General features: G+C 48.1%; 2 protein-coding genes and 1 pseudogene across 9 annotated transcripts in view; all 3 read right to left on the bottom strand.

The window, feature by feature from the left end:
* Chsy (Chondroitin sulfate synthase) overlaps window positions 1-17,291 on the bottom strand; it is a 34,337-nt gene that overhangs the window by 13,606 nt on the left and 3,440 nt on the right. For 3 of the 8 annotated variants that reach the window (XR_012999317.1, XR_004234580.2, XR_004234581.2), the window contains exons 2-7: window positions 16,972-17,073; window positions 15,430-16,419; window positions 12,887-13,027; window positions 12,632-12,812; window positions 11,271-11,627; window positions 9,522-11,139 (exon numbers count right to left, since the gene is read on the bottom strand). Coding sequence is in view for 4 of the 8 variants with exons in the window: in XM_031971887.2 (XP_031827747.1) it covers window positions 10,178-11,139; window positions 11,271-11,627; window positions 12,632-12,812; window positions 12,887-13,027; window positions 15,430-16,251 (2,463 nt within the window). In the remaining 4 variants the exon portion in view is untranslated. The other 5 variants (XM_031971887.2, XM_076370432.1, XR_004234585.2 and 2 more) reach the window with 4 other exon arrangements.
* Window positions 4,326-7,541, bottom strand: LOC116424909 (lysozyme c-1 pseudogene; annotated as a pseudogene).
* LOC116424910 (lysozyme) lies at window positions 7,699-8,808 on the bottom strand. Its single transcript, XM_031971899.2, has one exon. The coding sequence runs from the start codon at window positions 8,683-8,685 to the stop codon at window positions 8,035-8,037; it is 651 nt and encodes a 216-aa protein (XP_031827759.2). The 5' UTR covers window positions 8,686-8,808; the 3' UTR covers window positions 7,699-8,034.

The raw sequence follows: 17,291 nt of genomic DNA, 5'->3' as shown, positions 1-17,291 counted from the left end.
ATCCCCGTTGAACCGTGGACGTCGCACGCGTTCACCGAGCTGAAAAAACCGTAGTACCCGGTAGACGGTGCGCGAACCAGCGAAGGAGACAGGTATTATAGCCAGACATCCTAGAAGAGCGCCATGAACATCTTCCCATGTACGTAATTATCACTGTGGTATGTGAAAACTGGAGAAACGCTTCCGGTTGGTTTATACCAACCGGACGAGCGACGGCTCGCGGTATAAAGCGAGCGAGCGAGCCTATTTATTTTTCGAACGCTTCCTGCGGTGAACTGCGACGGCTCCGGTCGATCGTCCGCTGAATTTCGTCTTTTTTTCTTAACGTTTACCTCTGCTGCGCTCTTTAATCTGCCTATGCGCTTCGAACATTATCAGAAAGAATTCGATCTTATGGACTAATCACAAGTTGTTCGCGATATTCCCGATAATCGCGCGGTTCGCCGATTTCTCCCAGTTTCAGACTACTTCGATGAAGCCTTCTATTTCGAAGCGTTTCCTTGTAACTGACAGATTGATTGGGACTTGATGTAGCTCTGGATCAGGTGATTAAATAAGAAAAATTAGTCTCAGCTTCGAGTTACCGTGGATGAAACGAAGACGCGATGATTTCGAAGAAAGGAGAGACAGATGAGGCGATAAAAAGCCGAGAAAGTGAGTGGGTCAAACGAACCCGAAGAATGCAGCAGGGTTAATCCGTCCGGGCAACGAGGCTAGTCGGGTAAGCGTTACTTCGGCCACGACTTCGCTTTCTTCGTGCCCGTTCCGCGGAGAGTCTTCCTCGTTGAATCGGCGAGCGATCGTAGCCGCGCAAAACTACTTCATCACGTAACCGTGCAATTACCTTGGCTATCCCGTGGATCGAAGCCGAAGAAACGGCGTGGAGAGAATTTAGAAAATGTCAACGAAAGTGTTTAGCCCCCGACCGAGCCCGACGGCAGGCGAGTTAGAATAATTAGGCCCCTGTTTGCTTTGCAATTGACCAACTTAACGCGGGGACGTGACACGTCGATCGACTGTTATCCGCATTCTACGATCATCTTTCGACTAGACACATCGCTCCGTCGAAAAACGAAAGAGAACGACTCGACAAAGGAAGTTACAAATGTAGAATAAGATCGTATCGTTCGGTGCACGTTTTTTTTTTTTCAGAAAAAGTATGTCGAAAGTATGTACGGCTGAACAAAAAACGTAGAATCAAAGATTCACGATGCCAGCGGTTCGGCGGTAGCCGCGCTCCTTTCGCTTCTTTCTAATCAGCTTGGCACCGTTTTAATCTCCCCGCTTTCCTTTCCGGCTCAAAACGCTTATTTGGCACCGCGTTGCGTCCATTAAAATCCTCTCCTCGTCTTTCTTTTCTTCGCCGCGTCGCTCCACTTTTACCCCGATCCCAGTAATCCGACGCGGGATCGGCGATTCCCCGTCCTCGTCTTTTACGTAAACCGGTTGCGCAATCGCGATTATCACCGGACTAATTAATAATTAATTACCGCGCAGGACCGTCGTCTTCCAGCGAGTTTCATAGAGAAGTGTTCTGCGTATTGGAAGAAATGATTTCACCGGATGATCCGTTAGATTAGGGGAGACGAATGCTAATTGACGGTGTTCCCGTGATCGTCTCGAAGGGCGGAGCCGTAGAAATCAGCCTCGAACGCGGCGAAAGAGCTCGCCAGGCGGATCGCAATTATCCACGATAGTTTTGCCCAGTTGCTACTTATCGGATCCACTTTCTTCGTGATGCGGCGACCTTTGCAGAGGTCGCCCGAGTTTCACCGGCACGCTCTTCTTGTCCGCCGGGTTCACCGTTACCCGCGGCTCGTTCACCTCTCGAGATCGATCCGCGGGACGCTTCCGTCTTCCTGCGCTGCTGCGATGCACGCTGCATCCTGAGAACCCACGCTCCCGACCTTACCTACTCCGTTCCGTGCGATGCATCGGGAATCGCTCGGTTCACGGAAACACGAGACCCTCTGGTTAATCAATTCCAGCGAGATCCTCGGGGTAATTGGGGACGTCTAGGACGAGGTTTCTAATTGGACATGGATCGTGAGTCCTGGAGCACTGTTTGCTTCGCGAGTGATATCCTTCGTATAAATGAAACTGTTTAATGAAGCCAAGAAGACCCGTGTACGCGTAACTAGAAAATAATACGTCTTAATTATTGAGAACGCATTAAGTAGATTTCGTTATCGAGCGAAGAAAGGAATCCTTCGAAGAGATACTTCCCACCTATCATTTCCAAGCCTCTTTTCCTGCAATCTTCCCGGTGTTTTCCAGTTACAAGGAAATGTCGATAAAAAACCGGCATTAATGTTAATGGAAGCGGCACCGTTATTCAACGCTAATTCATACGAAGCGAGTCTGCGGCGTTTATCGTTCTCGAACGAATCGTGTATGATTTACCGCCTCCAGATTATTCCTTCTCACGGTTACCCGTTGCGGAATCCCGCGCCGCCTCCTCGTCGCTCTCTCAGGGGGAAAGACTAATGAATCGAATCGTCAATAATTATCAGCGACGCCATTCGCGATCATTGACACTTTCCAAAGCAGTGTCCCCCCGTTACGTAACGTCTTTCACAGCGTTCGCCGCATAAGGCGAGGAGATCGGACAAGCTTTTCGGCCCGCAGGGATTGAGCTTCGTGTAACCTTCTCGGAAGCCGAAGGATTTATTCATCGCGAATGAATTACGGTCCCCGGGGACACGGGGGATCGATCCGGAGAGTATAATTCAGAGGCGACAACGTTTTAAAGGACTTCCTCGATTGTCGGCGACGTTGCCAGCGAACCGTAATGAAAAGGCCTGATAATTATGGACGATCATGTAGCTGAATTGTCCGCGTGATCGATCACCATCACCTAAGCTGGCAGATTGCCCTCCGATAAGCATATAGTTCCATGGAAGAAGCGACGATGACCCGGGTCGCTCTCACGCGTTTGTCTCAGTTGTTCACTTCCGCTAGTGAAAGGTGCATGCACACCTCACCTCCAGCGGTAAAATCGCGCTTACGTGCACCTACGTGCATCCCCGTCCGCGCGCATCAGCCGAAGCACGCCTCCTCCTGTCAGTAACCGGCGATGCTCGCCTGGAAAGGCAGGCTTAGAGATCGACGCATCACCCTGATTGAAATTCTAACGGGTGTCCCCCGCGAGAAACCGGCGGATTTCTCCGGCGACCGAACGAACGGCTCGACGGGGAACCGATTCCGTTTCCCACGCTCGCGCTTTTTATTGTCTTCCTTCATCAACCGTTTAACCCTTAGCAGATTGTTTTGTAATCTATCAGCAACTGCAACTAATTTTTATAGTATTCCTGGCGAAATTAGAAATGCTGTAACGTTTCTTCGATCTTTTATCTTCCTTGTTAGTACAAGATTTGGATGTGTGGAAGATTGAATAATTTTAGGGTAGTTTCTTTAAGATTCAAATGTTTAATATTTTAACTGGTGCAATATTGGAGCCTACAACGCTTTTTACTGTCTTCCTTCATCAACCATTTAACCCTTAGCAGATTGTTTTGTAATCTATCAGCAACTGCAACTAATTTTTATAGTATTCCTGGCGAAATTAAAAATGCTGTAACATTTCTTTGATCTTTTATCTTCCTTGTTAGTACAAGAATTGGATGTGTGGAAGATCGAGTAATTTTAGGGTAGTTTCTTTAAGATTCACATGTTTAATATTTCAACTGGTGCAATATTGGAGCCTACAGAGTTCAAAGGGTTAACTTCGACTCGAATAAACAATCAACAGATCTTCATTGCAGTCGAAACAGTTGTCTTAATAAAGAAATAAAAGAGTCGAGGTTCTTCGTGAAGATTGCTTTAGTGTTATCAGCAACGTTGATGTTTCAGCTTCTGTAAAAACTGCTATTATTTGGGTGACATGGCAGTCAAAGTGTTAACAGCTACTTCGTACGCTTATGGAAGTTAAGGCTCGATAATTATGGAACACGGCTCGACACTGAAGCGATAATATCGATGCGTTTAATGATATTCCAGAGAAATTCGGGATTCCATGCAGCGTTTCGAATCTGAATGTTATCCTCGGAGATTATACTTTGTAAACGAGATTTAGGTTCTGCTTCGTCGTGTTTATAATAATGAGTACGTACTGTAATGGTAGCAATTGTTCGTTGTCTCCATTGTGCTGTCATGAGTCACGTGTCGCTTTATTCGTGTAACACGCTGCTTACCTGAGGTGTGCTTCTCATTCATTGCAGACACGAACATTGAACATAGAGTGTGATCCGTTGACAACAGGAAGGAAAATTTCTGTTTCCTTATGGGTATTATCAGTTTCGATGTGGAATAACACACTCTCCGAACATTATTCAATAAAACGTTTAATGTACCGAGAGCATCAGACAATTGTCGTTTAATATTCGGTATACAAAGTGCTTAATCACGCCGCTTTTCCATTTGCCAAGAATATCCGCGCGATAACGAGCATTTTCGCGCTTTCGCATGCGCATAAATCTGTACGATTTCTCTGCGACGGCTTTCCTGTTTGTCAGCTCGCCGCTATATTCGCAGCGCGCGCTTATCTATAAGGAAAATTCAGTCTGCAACAGATAACGGGAAGCGAAGATTTTTCGAGCGAGGGAGTCCGACGGACGCGTTGCGTAATCGTTAACGCGCCGACCGCCTCTCCTAAGCGTATCATGTAAAGGCGACGATCGATTTTAAGGAGAAAAAGAGAAACGCGGAAAGAGGAGGCGGGCCGATGATCATCGAGGAGAACGTTGTCTCGCGACGCCGTTTTTTATTTTTATCGCGGGGAAACACGTCGGAACGGGCCCGCTTCGCCTCCCTGCCTCGATAACGGTGTGTACTTGACATTTCGGCGAGCGGCATTTACGCAACAGCCGTTTTTTACGGCCGCCGCTCTGGATAGTAACGGGCGTCGACCGGCTCGAAGTCAAAATTTAATTACGACCACATTCCGCTCGCGATGCGCCGCTCGCCGGTACACGCGCAACGTGATTTTGTCCTCGCGATGTGACCGAATTCACCGAAAACCGCGAGGCGACGTGATACTTCGGCCGGGAATGAAATCAGGAAAGAGTTTGCGCAGCCCGATCACGCGTGCTTTTGTAATTCTAATAGCTGAATTTCTAAACCATTTTATTTCGACCGATTTTACTTGCCAAGTCGGCCGACGCGGGACCGGTCGCCACGATGGATCGCCCGTTGATGGCCTAAATCTGGTTGATTTGTATTCTTGTACTTGAGGAGTTACATTAGAAGAGATGAGAACGGGGTTACATTTGAGCATTTCTGTGTTGCATAAAGCTACACTGTATTCAGTTAGTACTATCGTCCTTTGGAACTGTATTTCTTTGGTAGTTCGAGCGAGTAAATTAAAGTAACGCATAGACGAAGTAAAATAGACAAGTAGCAACAACTAGGTTTGACTGCTAAAATTACTGTACAAGATATTAGCTAAAGATTTACCTTTCTTAACTATCTAGGAGCTAAACGCTAGGTATTGTTGGTAGATGACTCGATGTCTAGCAGTGCAGCACAGGGTCAAGAGGAGCCTCCCACTGCGTGGTTTGTAATTATGATTAATTACACGTAACCCTATTGAACAGCAGTAAGTTAGCGTCGTAAAGGAAATCGGACGCACATTCCACGATCCAGCCGTGGAATGGTCTCCCTTCGAAATGATCGAATGCAGTTCAACAGGTACTATGAGGCTCTTAGGAAACAGCCAGCAGCCTTTTACGCAATTAGTCAGACGGTTCCGGTAGAAGGAAGACCGAACGTGTTGTCGTCTGCATTCATGAATGGATATTGCAGCTGCTGCATATTCAGCGGCTTAACATGCAGTGACCCATAGCTGCGAACGGTAAATATTGTGCTGTCCGTGAAGTGTCTGCATGCAACAACGTGGATCTGGACTCTTTGATTGCTGTATACCAGCGCTCCGCGCGAGTGTTACAGTTGCGCACGCCGCGTTATATAATTCCAGTTGATACGCTTGACATCGAGTCTATGGATAGTGACACAACTTTATCCGATATCGTTGCGGTTTGAAAAAACACCTGACAAAGTAATATTTCACTCCGCGCGAGCAAATATCCGATAAGACGCTTATCGGAAACAGTTCCATGTAAATTAAGAGAGGCATTCCATTAAAATCCCCGGCAATTTTAGGGCTCCGTTGAATGTTTACATATTCTTACTGATTTCCTTACGAAACCTCAGCTCCACCGAGAATACAGAAACGATAAAGATCAATAAATTCTCACGTCTTTATTATTCTTATCGATCCAACAACGCAAACGCCTGATCCTTGATCTCGCAGGTATTCGGCAAGTCACCGATCGTCGCAAAAAGTGTCGTGTAACGCTGAGTAATCGTAGAATTTGAATAAACTTATTGCCAATTTGCGACCGTCGGACGATCACGTGTACGCCTAAATAAAAATCCGATCGATAAAGGCTTAAGACACGACAAACGTCGGTGCGTTTACATATTTCTATTAACCACACATGACACTGCTGTGACCCTCGAGCTCGCAGACGCACGATCAGCCATTCTTCGAGTCATTCTTCCTCGCGAGCGTCCATACATAAATCACACGTGGCATTAGCAAAGCCAATGGTCAGGCGTCGTTAATTACCAACGGTGATTCCCCGACGATCTATAAACGTGTAAAGTATTCAGCAGGAAAGACCATCACCTATGAGTTCCTCCATACTCGTCGACGTCGGAAACGCTCGGGACCGATCGGCGATCTCGATCATCGCCGTCTGCACTTCGAGATGTTCGGCAGATTGTTCGGCAGTTTGTTCTTGCACTTCTTCACCCAGCCGTTCCAGGTTTTGAACCCCTCCGCTTCCATGATCATTTTCGCGCAAACGATATCGTCGCGAATGTCGTCGTCCGCGAAGTCCTCGCAGCGTTTGTTGCAGAGACCTCCCACGCGTCCCCTGGTGCACCATTTGCCGCTAGGGATCTGGAAGATGCCATAGCTGTAGCTGGAGGCTCTCTTCGGGCCGGTGACCAGCTGCGTGTTCATCCCGCTCTCGCTCTGCATCAAACAGATCCAGTTGCTGATGAAGGTCCTGGAGATTCCGGCCCGTTGCATTTCATGCATCGCCTCGCAGTCCGTCAGGATCCTAGCGTCCACATGGCCGCACCACGACAGTGCTGCCACGGCAGACACGACCAGCAGCAACTTCGTTGCGAGCCTCATTTCCTTCGCAATTGTTAGCTGTTGTCGCGCTACGTCTCCGCGTAAAACTGTCCGATGCAAACGCGACGGTCGCTCGCGATTAAATGTGCCGTCGAGTTGCGCGACGACGGAGAGGTAGCACGTCGACGCGATAACCTTGAGCTTGACGGCAAATTATCATTTCATATGCGGCAACTAACACGACCACTTGGATTCTTTGGTCCTGCTTCCCCGACACGCCTGTTGTGTTTGCGAAGATGCGGTGATTATTTATTATCTTGCGGGATGCATAACAGCGGAGAGAAATGCCGGGCTGCTGAGACGAGGATAAAACCGCTGGACCAAAGAGACGTATGCAAATGAATTACACAATGATATATTGAAAAATGTATCCCGCGGGCGATAGAAATCGTTTCCAAAATACGTCTACGTGTCTCGAGGGAACTGAAATGTATAATTATTCGCCCGGAAGATGATAAGAGAGATACAAGGAATAAGTGAGACGTACGCTTGCGTCATGGAAAAAGAATTATATTTCTTTCGAGTATATGTAAACATAGGTATATAAAAATAGGATCTTCTCGTATATGAATATCATGGGTATTACCGGCGCATCAACACGCCGCGTTTCCCTTTAACCCTCGGGCACTCGGATTCTCCTGTTCCCCCGGTTTTACAGTAATTGCCTTAAAGTATGTTACAAATTCCGATACGGTTGCATAAAGAGAGCACGGACGGGACACGAAAGTGAAACGCGTTCCCAGAACCCGATTCATAAACCGAGTACATAATTGCATGCCATTATCGAAATATTCAACAGCGTCCTTGAGCCAACCGGATTACGTCGATATTTATTGGAAGCAGCCGCTGATATTCGGCAACGGCTTGTTCTTGCACTTCTTCAGCCAGCCGTCCCAAGCCTTGAACCCCTCGCGATCGTAGATCAATTTGGCGCACGCGATGTCGTCCTGGATATCGTCATCCGCGAAGTCCTCGCAGCGTTTGTTGCAGATGCCGCCGGCGCGTCCTCTGGTACACCATTTCGCGCTGTTGATTTGGAACACGCCGTAGCTGTAGCTGGACGCTGTTTTCGGTCCGGTGACCAGTCTAGTGTTCAGACCGCTCTCATTCTCCATCAGACAGATCCAGTTGCTGATCAGACTCCTGGAAATCCTCGCTCGCTGGAGCTGCCTCACCGCCTCGCACTCTTCCAGGATCTTCGCCTCCGTCTGGCCGCCTATGAAGAGGACTACCAACGATAACAGGACGAACCATGATCTCATTTTTATCGTTCCTGGATTTGTCTTTTCGTCGCCCGAACGATACACCCCGACAAATTGTCCGTTACCGGCCGACCACGGCGGCGAATCGCGATGAAATACGAGTGAACTAGCTTGGTCGACGTCCGAAGCGTTTATGGCGAACGATAAGCATCGACCTTGAGCTTGAGCGATAAATTGTGACTTCCTACGGGCCGCGTAGTTGCTAGGAAGCGTGAACATTCACGCCTTTCGCGTTTCTGCGGGACCGTTTCGATTAAAGCTCGGAAAGTTGGAATCATCGCGGATTCGAGAGAGCGAAAAATGAGAATAGGGAAGCTATGATTATTCTTCTCTTCACTGTTGATTGCGATTAATCTGCGTGGGGCTCGTAAATAGCTCAACTCGACGCTGGGGATTTTCCTAGAAGGAAAGTCGGCTCGTTCTTTTCCTGCGCGAAACGATGTTCAGGAAAGATTCACAAGATACCGGTTAATTGCGATCTTCGATTAATTGGTAGGTTTCGACACGATCCTTAAAGGGACCTTGAGCGGATCCTTATAAGTTGGACGCACTTTCTACTGCGGTAAACATCTGCTCCAGTGATCGAGTGGATTTACAGAGTGCTCATAATAGACTGAATAGTATTTTCGACGAAATTGTAAAGTTTATTCTAGTATCTTCTTTAGAATTCAGTCAAAAATATAATGAATTAAATACGCGCTGATGCACTTGACAGGATTTAGGAAGAATAGAGTGGGCGCGCGAAAGATCCCACCGAAAAGATGGCGGTCCGATGGAATCAGCGAAGATTTATAGGGTATGCCGATTGTTTTCAGATGCAGCAATTGACGCAACACGATTATTCAATAGGGAAATTTTATTTGGAATTCGATGAAATGTCGAAGCATCTCGGCGAGCGAGAATTGCATAAACGATTATGCAAGTTGACGGGTCTCAAGCGGCCGCTTCCCGCAACTGGTCGCGCGCACGGTAAAAATGGGTACGATAAAATAGGCAGTACGTAAAATTCACAAATAAACGTCTATACAAGGCACGATAATATCACATGTACTTACACAACTGATTCAGCAGAACGTTCTTAGGAGTATTGGCATCTCAGGAACTGTCTCGGATCAATCATTCACGGTTCACCTGTCCCACGAGAACTCTAGTAACTTTTGTACCATTTTTACGATCCGAGATGTCGCTAGAGAAACGGACACGTATATATATATATATATATATATATGTATGTATATATCTACAATTTATAAAAAATAATAATGCACTTCCCATTGTCAGAAGAGAATGCATTCGGCGTTAGGAGTAGTCAGAAAGAGGTGCGCCGCATTCCTACGGTGAATAATGCCGGAATCTTTAAATCAACTTCGTTTAACGCCTCGGGCGCAAACGTTCACATTCACGCGTTACATTTCAACGGGACACACACTACGATAGTAATTAAATTAAATCTCGGGTTTGCGTTCTGTTTTACCGATACAGCAAGCTTCCATTACCAGCGTAATGGCGGACTTAAACGTAGAACGGCGATGGCTTTGGTGAATTCATGTCGGTATGAAACATCCGGTACTCGTAAACCAAAGAACTATCATTAATCGTATCGCGTATGTACAAAATGTTCTAGTTACGAAACGTTTCGGCGTTGCGTAATTGCAACTGTGATTCCTTCCTTAACAACCGAGGCGGTGCCCGCCGTTAACAGACTCTATCCTCAACCGGCAGAACTCGTTAAATTCGCTCTTTTAGCTTTGGCGAACCGCAGGATCTCCGGATTGCCGTAGATCATTCCGGCCAGCGTTTCCATTCCAGCGTACGTGTCGGCTTTGGTCCCCATGCACATGGACAGCTGCACGTCGGAGAGATCCTTGCTGCACTCCACGTCGTGGTACACGTGCACCAGACCCTTGTCAGCTGCCCTGAAGATCCTGAGATTGGACTTGACGACCTTCTCAAAGAAGTCCACGTCCTCCTTCCCCCATCCTTGAATAGACAAGTCGAAACCACCGACAGTTCTATAGTCCTGTTTGTACAACGAGACGATCCCGAAGCCGAACTGCCGCCAGTAACCGGAGATCTCATCGATGGCGAACGTCTCGTGCCTCTTCCCATCCGCGTGCACGACCTTCGGATCGAACTGACTGAATACCACCGGGAAATAGATCTGCCTGTTGAGAAGAGTGTTCGCTCGAATCCGATGGAGCGCGGACGCGGTGAACACGATGTCGACGTCGACGAAGAACATCAGATCGTCGTGATTCAGCTTCGACGCGCCTAGGTCGAGGGCCACCGCTCTGGAGAACGTGCCGGACGCCGGTAGTATGTCGATACTGGCGCTACGATACTTGTACTTGAACTGCTCGATCAGATCTATCGTTCTGTTGTAGGAGTCCTCGGTTTTGTGGCGATAGAGGACGACCAGCAGGGCCGTCCTCTCGTCGCTGGTGAGGCAGATCTCTTCGTAGTTTTGTAGGAACCTTTGGAAAACCTCGTGCCTGCCGGCCAGAGGTAGAACGAAATAAATAGTCTTGCTCCTGACCGGATCCTCCTCCTCGGAGTTGAAATTCAAGTTCAGAAAACCGCCGCGGAATATGTTTTGCAGCGATTTGTCGTTCTCCGGGTATCTTCGAGCCTCGTTCACCTCTTCCCCGTTCACTGTTTCCCGTATTTCCAGTCCTGGAAAAAGAGCGGAGAAAAATATATAGCTTCCAACGTACGTCGCGGTTCGCTCCCGCGTTTCGCCGGCGGTTCTTTTCGTTGGGAGATAGCTAGATGGAATTTAAGAGATAGAAGAACTTAAAAGGTACCGGTGAAGTGCTGATGCAGATAAACGTGTCTTCTAACTGGCAGCGTAACCTTTCTGCCCCTGTACTTCCGGTATACCAGCAGAAGATCGAGAATCGTGTCGGCGCCGTAGGAATCCACCCGTCTGTAACCGTACAGGGCTGACCTTTCCTCAACGACTCGGCCGCGCTGTCGCGAAAAGGCGTTTATGGAGGCCATTACTTCACGCGTGATATCCTCCAGGCCTTCTTTTATATCGCTGTGAATCCTCCGCCTCGGATTCGAGTCCGCTAAACTGTACTCTGACCTTGAGAGGAAATCCCAGGGAATTACATCGTCGCTGGTCGTCGGTTTGAACGATTGCAGCCCCGCTGGAACACCTGCGACAATTAAAGTTATTTTCAGTGTCCCATCCGTCTTCAATTTCACAGTGGAATCTTTTCAAACAGACGCCGGAGGTAATGCTTCGTTACGGCGCACGTTGTTTCTTTCTCGCCGAGAGAACGTCGTTCGCGATAATGACGGCCACGGTGGATAATTGAAGAATTTCATTGAATTCGTCGGATTTTCGAACGTATTCGCGTTCGGATCACCGAATGAATGGATCTTCGAATGAACGAAAGACGATTCTGCTCGAAGAATTCCAATCCTTGACCGCGCCGCGACGGACGTAACACTGAGGATCACTTTATCCGCCGATCATGCTATTACCCGTCAAGAGCGATCACAGTCTAACTGCAGAAAATGGAAATGAGTCGAATCACAATCGAAATTCCGATCGTCACCGCTGATAGGCTGAAACGAATCGTCCCGTACCTCGTTTCGGTCGATCAATTCGCACGAGTTTAATCATTTTAAGTGGCTCTATTAATAACGCACATCCACGGAAACACGATCGTTCTTGAAACGGACGCGGCGACGTCTGCGCGATTCGAGATCGCTCCGTGAGAATGAGATCAAACGAGCCCTTGAAAGTTGGAATGATTCAACGCTAAGAATGCTGCTTCAAATGGCGAAGATCTAAAGTTACCATGAATATGCAGTGACTTATTAATCAATCAAATCGGCGACGTCTATGATGTATAGACAGCCGAATTACTTTTCATAGGTTTCCATCATTACAGGCAAATAATTTCATTTCCTTCTTCCTTACATTTCTCAGGCAATTATAAGTAGATTACGTTTCTACATTTATAATACGTGACAGCCAAAGTTTAATCAAGTGTAGTGTAGCCTCACTTCGCTTTCGATTCAATTATTTCCACGTTCGTTTGATTAAAACCGTGAATTCGCATAAAGTTCCTCAGACTAATTACAAGAACCGCGTCACCGTGCTGAGGGAATTCAGCGGTCGATTTCTCCAGAGCACGAGAGTGACATTTACCCAGTATTTCCGTGTCCCCCGGATACTCCGACGAGTGAGGATCAACCGGAAACAGCGGCACGCCGTCGGCAATCTCGAAACCCTTTAAATTCTCGACGCCGATATCCAGCTGCTTCGCCATCGCGTATATGTCCCTGTGCAGGTTCAGCCTCTCCTGTTGCAGATCTTGTATCCGAAGAGCCTGGAACGGAAATAGCACCTATTGCACCATCTGCAGAAATGATTGCAGGTAATGTTACGCGATTGCCTACCAACCCTCATGTAATTGTGCAGCCTGTACATGTGCGGCGGGCTTTTGACAGGATGCAAAGTAATAGCTCGGTGGACTTCTTTTTTCTTCAGGTTTCCGGTGAACGCCTGCGCGCCGCTGCTGTTGTGGTATAGAATGGACTGCATCTGCAACAGAGAAAGCATCCCACATGTACACTGTGCCGCCGCGAAACGCAATTAAGATCAAGGGAACATCCGTATCGAATGATTTTATGTTTCCCCGCTCGATTCTTTCCTTCTTTGAATCCGTGAAATTCGAACTCATCGTTTCGTGGATGATTTCCATAGATATTTTTAGCCGCGGAACTATTTCGAGTCGTCGAATTAATTCGTCCCGAACGAATATACACAGCCGAGCCTTGACAGATGCCAATTGACGCAAACAGAACCGGAGTTAAGGTTAAAGTATGAACTTCCTGCCGGCGTGTGCCGCCGATAATTATTATTATCAGAAACGCGTACACACGAGTCTTGGTGAAACATCGACCCCCGCGGAACGGGTGTTGATCGAGCCGTGAGACTGGGTGTGGTGGTCTCCAGTTACACTGAATTATTCCAGCCTTGCGTCTCCACTGATCCGCTCGCACCGAGACCATTTCCCTCGGCGGTTTCCTTCTGCAATTTACACGTCTTGTAATCGAAAACTCGCCGCGACCGTACGCGTTCCATATACCGAGGCGATCGTGTGAAAATTATCGAGGAGAGGCGAGCCGCCGGCTCGATAAGAGGAATCGCGGAATGAACGACGACGCGCGGTCGCGTCGATCGATTAAATCGAGCCATACCTTCGACGCGTGAAAACTCAGCAACAAACACTTCGCCAGCCGCAGTGCACGTCGTGCGAGCGGCTATTAAGTGTTTCGACCTTACGTCGAGTGTCAAGACGGGAATGAACGGACTGTCAGTAGGTTAGCAGGGTACGATTTGTTCGTATCTAACGAGTAACATCCTCATCCGTGCGTTTTACCTTTCAAACGAGCGGTTTCAATGGGACCCGAGCGATGCAAGACACTTCTACGCGAACTTTGACGATCGTCTGACATTTGAAAAGCGTTAAAATCATACTCGCGGTCCTCTCCGTTCAACGAATTAGATCGTCACGACAGCGACGATTCGATTCGTTCGGCTGCCAGCGCGCGTTGCTCTTGGCGGTTAATTACGGGACTTTTCTTTGGCTTTTTTTCCCCTTCCGGCCGGTTTTATTAGGATTTCCTCAATCCACAACAGTCGTTTTGATTGGATCGTGTTTCGGGGAATGCTGCCGGCGACACAGTGTGACATAATAACGCGCCGCGGAACACGTCCCGCAACATAGAGCCGCACACCGGCGTGCAGTTCGATTAAATTATTCCAAGGAGGTCTGCCGTAGATTCAAGCACTTCGTGCTGCAAATTGTTACTTAAGCGGCAACGACGGAACACCGAGTGTCAAGATGGAGGAGAATGACTCGATCTGGCCACTGGGTTAGCAGGGTACTATTCGCTTGTACTTAACGACTAACATCCTCATCTGTGCATTGTACCTTCCGAGTTAACCCAATGATAGCGTACCCTGTATATGATGCAGATGCGTAGCTTATGTATTTAAACCTGTAATACGTATCGTGCGGGCCGTGTTCCGTCGCTGCCAACATGCCACTGGGAATCAGCTTTCAACCCTCGTCATGGAAACCAAAATCGTCACGGTTCTCGGAGACTTGTTGTTCAAACACACCCTAACAATGAATCTATCTCTTTCAAGCCCTAAATTAACGTAAAAGTGTCCACACGATGAATATTAAACATTACACTAATTAAATGTCACGCGAAAATCAGATAATCATTCTGTCGAAGAGGCGTAGCTATCTGAGATCTCAAAAAATATATTGTCAAGGTTCTCGGCGGTTCAACGGCTCGATAAAAACGTATTATCTGCTCTACATTAGCACGACATTATATAATACTCAAATATAAAGATCTAACTTTCATGAGTCATTCCTCAAACTTGACTCACGATGACTCCTCGCAATGAATCCATCTTCCAAAGTTCAAGGATTGAATATCAACCGAAGAATATCCCGAAAGAATGGGAGAATCCAAGCCAAGCGGAAAACTCCGCGAAGGAAACGATTCGATCGCTGGTAACAGGGAAACTTCGAGTAACCGTTAGCCAAGGGCGCAGATTCGCCTGGCGCGTTCATCAGGTAACTCGCACGTTTAGAAGGGATTATTATCCGCGTGTACGTGTTACGTGTTCTGTGGGATAGCCCGGCGTTCTAATGAACCGTGAGGCTGTGTCGATCAACAAATTACACGTGCCGGCGTTGGTTCACGACAGGCTGTGTGCGAGGCGATCGGCCGAAGCACGGGGCGCGGGAGAGAAAGAGAAGAAAGGAGGACGAGCGAAAATAGATTTAATGTTATGTGAACGGCAGCCGAGACACGCGAAGCAGCTGGACAATGTACGGACGCGTTCGCGGATAGAGGATCGGCGAAACAAGCCTCGCGATAATGGAGAACAACGAACGGACTGATTAAAATACGTATTACCTCGTAGCTCCAGGTGCACGGGATGCCGGCGTACCTCTGCACGCACCTTCCCAGCTCGACGTCCTCGTGCGCGGTGTACAAATGTCTCAGGCAGTACTTGATGTGCGGCACGATCCTCCTCAAGGTCTCCCTCGAGAGGATTACACCCGGTCCACCCATGCAGAAGTTCTCGTCGTACTCCAAGGACAGCAGGCCGAATTCCTCGGAGTTCCCTCTGCCCGCCTGGCCGATGTACATGGCTCTTTTGGAGTTGACGGACCTGAGGAGTTTCTCCAAACGGTCGGTCCTCACGTAAACGTCGTCGTCGGCCCTGAGGAACCACTCGAAACGGTCGCCGTAATTGTTCCACATGTACTGGAGCATCATGAACGATTTCTTCTGCGGCGGATAGGTGTCGTCAACGCGCGGCAGAGCGACCAACGGCAGCTCGGGACAGTTCGTTGGCACAGTGGAACTTTCCGACGAGAAGAAAGCGATTTTACCTGGAAGCTCCTTACCCCAGGTCTCGTACACGGCTTTCGCCCTGGTGTCTAGGTACTTAGAAGCTGTCATGACACCCACGAAGACCAGGCTCGTCGACGAACTGTTTATCTGCTCGTCGTCGTTCAGCCTGGGAATGTTACTGGTCGACGACGGCCTCAGCAGGACACGTGCTCCCGGCATCGAGGAGTAATACGCGTTGGATCTTGGCTGTTGATTCGAGGACAGCAATCGGAAGCTTTGAATCAGGATACCTAGGAGAAGGCCCATTATCAGGCCCAGAACGGCGCTGGCCAATCCACGTCGTTTACGCATCACTGGGTGATACGTCACCTCTTCCATTGGTACTCTTCCGGGGTCCCTGGACCACCGGCTGGGTTCATCGTCATCTTTCTAGTGCTCGCAGCCGGCTTCTTTAATGATTTGAATTTGTTAATTAGCACGATTGCCCGGAATTCGACCGGTGATCCCATTGCTCCTATTCCCGCCGAGCACGATGTCTGCTCAGACCTGTCAATTGAACATTGTTTATTGCAACGCGAATGACGCCTCAGTTGGCTATGCTATAATACAATTGCGCATCGCTGATTAAGTCACTCGGTAATATAACTAATGGTCGCTTTAGTAATTCTCAAACTTGACACACGAGATGCCACTGGCCAGTAAAAATAATAGAGCGGCAAACAGGAATGTTTGCCTTGGTAGTGTTTTATTTGGAAATGCGCTGTTTCGTCACTTTCGTTTTGATAGTCGAAACGGAGGGAAGGGTACACAGTTTTGACCGAGTTACCGTTCCAAACGTTCCGAAGCCGTTCCTCTCCAGCATCCAGTGGACCTTGGTCCACGGTTGTTTGTCGTTTAAAGAACAAACTTTGACTGTGTGTTTTTCAGCGTCCCCGGCACGACTACAAAGGACACCTTTGTTGAACCAGTCACTTACTTTTACGTTAGTGTCCGGAGGCCAAGCAAACGCGCGCAAATTGAACGATACTGCCAGCGTTTGTCAACGGCGGATTACATTTGCGTATGACGTAAGAAATAATTTAATCTCCGCGAACTCACGTCGAATCCTTACGGCGATCCCAGCGTCCGCGTCCCGGCGGTTCCCATCGGAAACGATCCGCGAGTTCTCGAACAGCCGACGAATCGAGCGTCCATGTTAATCTGAAAGCAACACAGAGGAAACTGCTTGATAACGGGCGGACCGCGCGATCGATGATTCGCGGGCAAAAATTGATACGATCAATATGTACAAGTGGCTCCTCGAAGGATCGAGGTCGCGCACGTGCTAAGAGACAAGTGGACACTCGTGTATCGGCGATTGGTATTCAGTGCCGATTTTCTTTTCCTTCCATTTTGAACTGCAGTTCGTTAAATATTTC

This window comes from Nomia melanderi, chromosome 1 (genome assembly GCF_051020985.1).
Source record: "Nomia melanderi isolate GNS246 chromosome 1, iyNomMela1, whole genome shotgun sequence".
Classification (NCBI taxonomy): Eukaryota; Metazoa; Arthropoda; class Insecta; order Hymenoptera; family Halictidae; genus Nomia; species Nomia melanderi.
Note: the sequence above shows the minus strand (reverse complement) of the source record. Positions and strands in the feature narration are given on the sequence as shown.